Here is a 4,817-nt window from a genome sequence, read left to right on the forward strand (position 1 = left end):
TGAATTCCTCTCAAAGAAAAAGAAGAATAATAGAATAACTAAAAAAGAATATGAATCATAGACTAACCGATATCGATTTCTTGATGCCTTTGATGGAGAAGACTGGGGCGACGAGAATTGTATTAGGGATTCCATGGAAAAGGTTTTGCCTTTATATGTAGAGAATCGCGAGAGATAAGGGAAGAAGATCATGGATACAACCATACCGGTGTATGGATCGCGAGAGATAAGGGAAGTGGAGATCGATGTATCTCGGAGGATCGAGAGAGAAAAGGAAACGGGGATCGGATGTTCGGGTGTTCTTCGGGTTTCGGTTATTATCCGATCCGGTCCGATGTCCGACGGATTGATAAATCAATAACAAAGCCTAATCTTTAAAAGTGAGAAATTTTCTTTTTATTTTTCAAAAATCTATATATATTTTTGCAATAGATGGAGAATGAAGCTTATATAGGCTCAGTTTACAAATCATTAACATAAATACAAAATAAATCAAATTAATTACATCAATCAATTTATAATTAATTTTGAGTGATTTGATCAAATCATTATTGATGGAGATTTGTATCATATACTATAACAAGGGATGTTAATATGGGTCAGCATATTGAGATTTGTATCTAGACAACTTGGGCATGAATCGTTGAGAGTCTGTTAGAGCATACCCATTAGTCATCCTCAAATAAATGTCTCTAACTTTTAATAATATTAAAAATAATACTAATCTAAGTTTAGATCTTCACACCCTTGTTTTTATTTTTTTTTCTTCCCATTAGTCATCCCTAAATATGAGTGTCTTAACCCATAAACAAGAACATGACAAGTTGTATGAACATATTAGACAAAACAAGCCTGTTCACTTCCCACTATGTATAGAACGTGATGACAACAAAAATTCACACAACTTGCAAGGCAATGAGCTTTTACATTGCTCTATAAATAAGAATACTTCATATAAGTGTGAGTTGAAAACATAAGGATTTTAAGCCCGAGGAAACAGGAGGCTTACAATCAGATGGGGAGAAAAAAAGTTGCGGCAACACACAGAAACGGGATGAATTCCTTAAGAGATAGAAGCACTTAAATGCAAGATAGTAGAGTAGGTCCATGGCAGAGAAAGGCTACGCCGATGTATATGATCACCAGTAGTAGTAGTATTAAGAGAACCCTGCACGACACACAGTTCACTTGCCATTAAAAATGTGAAATTTGGGGTTAGTAAAGAACTTCACTTGCCACAGTTTAATGGGTTCTTAGGCCATAACTAGTTTTAGCATACGGCTTTGTAATCACAATACTGCAAATTGTTCAATTTCATGGATAAACTATAAAATAATGTTAAGGTTTAAGGAAACATACGTGAGTTTGCAATTTCTCCACCAGACTTTGCTTCTGAAACGACAAGCTTGCTTTCTGAAACGGAATGTATTCCCCTGCATATTGGCGGTTTTATCCACAAGAAGCTCCAAGCGTTCACCTCTATCTAGAACTTTGTCAATGTTCTCTATCATGACACCCCGCACCTGTCCAAAGCCAAATAGTATGTATGAATCTAGATTCATAACCAAGTCACTTATACAAATCCACAACCAGATTTAAATTTTAGAAAGAAACTTAGACCTGATTCATTTCACCCTTAATACGATTGATCCTATCTGCATTACGATCATTAGAGTAATACTCAATCTGCTGACTGAGAACTCTAGAGAATTCGTCATTCATGGCATAAGCTTGTGCTGTATGAACAGCCCTGGCATAAGTCCGTACGAACAATGACAAAGCATAAATACCCAAGGCAACAAAAAGCTGAAGTAAATACAAGTCTGAGGAATAACAAACCTTCGACTAAGATACCCATGAGAATGGCTTCAGTCCCAGTGCTTCGATACTTGAGATTCCTAGCCTCCAATTCTCCCAGTGCAAGTGATTTTATAGCTCTAGCTCTGGTTATTAAACATCTCCTCCAACAATTTTGTTAGTGATACATCTGGCTCGCTGGTACCATCTTGAAATTGGAATCCATACGCGTTGGTAAAGCCCTTTGATCTTCACGGTCACAAGATAACCATAGATTCTCTTCACGTACCTATGAACACAACAACCTCAACAAAATCAGATTTGTTTCAATTGAATCAAGAACAAAAAAAAAAGGTCGAATCTTTGAATGGGAAAATCAGAATCTGAAAATAAAGGAATCAAATTTTGTGAGAGTAAAGAAAAAAGAGACTCACCAAAAGAAAAATCGAATGGGTTGTTCTATTCAAAATCGATTCATGGCTTCATGCTTTCCTGGTGGTTTGGTTAGTGTCGAAAGAGACAGCGAGAAGCAAATGAAGAGAAGAGAAAAAAAAAAAAAAAACAAAACAAAACAAAACCAATCTGTTATGAAGGATGAAATCTCTTCGTCTTATTGATGAACGTCGAGATTACAAGTATATATAATAGGAGTACAAGGGCTAAAGCCCATAAAGCAATCGAGTACATAAGATAGGTCATGGGCCGTGAAGCAATGGTTNAACGCCAAGAGATCGCCGTACCACCGTGCGTAAACACATAACCTGTTTGAGACTTACANAGCAATGGTTATGGGCCGTAAAGCAATGGCCGATGGGCCGTACATGCGCGGACCGGTATATGGGCCGTAAGGCCATGTCCTAACGGGCTGTGAGCGGGCCGGTCTATAGAGTCTACAAGTGTTTTACAACATTCCCCCTTGGACGAGATGACCGTGCCATGTTGGATGGGATCGCTGCAATGTGCTTAGGGGATGCTGCCTCATTAAAACCTTACCAGGAAAACCCAATGGGACAAAACCTTGGTGAAGGAAAAAGAGTACAGCACACATTGCTCCCCCTGATCCAAACATCACTCCAAGTCCTGAAGTCTCCGCATCCCAATCTTGTGCGTGAGCTTCCTGAACGTCGATGTCGGCAATGCTTTGGTGAAGAGATTGGCTGAGTTGTCGCAGGACTGTACTTGCACCACTTGAACTTCTCCGGCCTTTTGTAGTTCATGTGTGAAAAAGAACTTCGGCAGTATGTGCTTCGTCCGATCTCCCTTGATGTATCCTTCCTTGAGCTGTGCGATGCAAGCCGTATTGTCCTCGTAGATGACGGTTGCTCCCTTGCTGTCTTCTAAGCCGCTATCCGTCCGTATATGCTGAGTCATGGACCGCAACCAAACACACTCACGGCTGGCTTCATGGATGGCTAGGATCTCCGCGTGATTTGACGATGTGGCCACAAGAGTCTGCTTCATTGAACGCCAAGAGATCGCCGTACCGCCGTGCGTAAACACATAACCTGTTTGTGACTTACCGTTGTGTGGATCGGATAGGTAACCTGCATCAGCAAAACCAACTAGACAGTCTCGGTTATGGTTAGTATAAAATAAACCAAAATCAACCGTCCCTCGCAGGTACCGTAGTACGTGTTTAATACCATTCCAGTGCCGTATAGTTGGACAAGAACTATATCTTGCTAGGAGGTTCACGGCAAAGCATATGTCCGGCCTAGTATGACTAGCCAGGAACATTAACGCTCCTATAGCACTGAGGTAAGGCACTTCAGGTCCAAGAATTTCTTCATTGGCCTTCTTAGGAGCAAATGGATCTTTATCCAAGTCTAAGCTTCTAACAACCATTGGGCTAGTCAATGGGTGAGCTTGCTCCATATTAAATCTCTTGAGTACTTTTTCTGTGTATGCCTTTTGATGCACAAGGATCCCATTATTTACGTACTCAAGCTGCAATCCCAAACAGAATTTTGTTTTGCCTAGGTCTTTCATCTCAAATTCTTTCTTGAGGTATTCTACAGTTTGGGCGATTTCCCTAGAGGTACCGAGGATGTTTAAATCATCCACGTAAACTGCTATTATCACAAATCCTTTGTTTGCAAACTTCTTTATGAATATACATGGACTGATTGGGTCGTTCTTATAGCCTTTCTTAGCTAAATAATCACTTAGTCGGTTATACCACATTCGACCACTTTGTTTCAGTCCATAAAGCGATTTGTCTAGCCTTATGCAGTATTGGTCTCGAGTACCATTTTTACATTTATGTTCTATACCCTCTGGTAATCTCATATAAATCTCATTATCCAGTGGACCATATAAATAGGCGGTTACAACATCCATTAACCGTAAATCCAAATTTTCTCTTATGGCCAGACTTATTAGATATCTAAAAGTCGTTGCATCCATCACAGGGGAGTATGTCTCCTCATAATCTATGCCGGGTCTTTGAGAGAATCCTTGTGCTACAAGCCGTGCTTTGTATCTCACTATTTCATTTTTCTCATTTCTCTTTCTTACAAAGACTCACTTGTGTCCAACTGGTTCAATGGTAGGTGTTGTCCTTAAGATCGGACCAAACACACTTCTCTTCTTTAAAGAGTTTAACTCCACATCAATGGATTCTTTCCACTTAAGCCAATCTTTACTTTGAGTGCACTCTAATATGGATGTGGGTTCTAGATCCTCATTTATCTCAAGTGCTACCTTGTATATAAATATTTCATTAATGTCGAAATTTTTCCGGTTCCATTTTATTCCAGACATTATGTAATTGATTGATACTTCGTTGTTATCAATTCCTTCAGGTTCTTGAGGTTCAGCGTCCTGAACTTCACTTGGTACATTAATTATTTCCGCGGCCATGTCTGGTTTTTCTATAATTCCATGAACCTCGGTCTGTTTTGCACCTTTAGACTTTCGAGGATTTTTATCTTTGGAACCTAACGGTCTACCTCGTTTCAAACGTGGTTTAGACTCTGTAGCAACTTGTTTATTGTGTTCCTTCTGAACATCAATACGTA

The 4,817-nt window shown here is 39.5% G+C and overlaps 1 protein-coding gene across 1 annotated transcript in view; it reads right to left on the bottom strand.

Moving 5' to 3' along the window:
* The window catches only part of LOC104704246 (vesicle-associated membrane protein 711-like), a 12,325-nt gene continuing 8,359 nt past the window's right edge, over positions 852-4,817 (bottom strand). The window contains exons 2-5 of the mRNA XM_019226981.1: positions 2,003-2,086; positions 1,621-1,845; positions 1,360-1,523; positions 852-1,168 (exon numbers count right to left, since the gene is read on the bottom strand). Of these exons, the coding sequence (XP_019082526.1) occupies positions 1,081-1,168; positions 1,360-1,523; positions 1,621-1,845; positions 2,003-2,086 (561 nt within the window). The 3' untranslated portion in view covers positions 852-1,080. The remainder of the gene's footprint in view (positions 1,169-1,359; positions 1,524-1,620; positions 1,846-2,002; positions 2,087-4,817) is intronic.

Source organism: Camelina sativa, chromosome 7 (genome assembly GCF_000633955.1).
Source record: "Camelina sativa cultivar DH55 chromosome 7, Cs, whole genome shotgun sequence".
In the NCBI taxonomy this organism is placed as follows: Eukaryota; Viridiplantae; Streptophyta; class Magnoliopsida; order Brassicales; family Brassicaceae; genus Camelina; species Camelina sativa.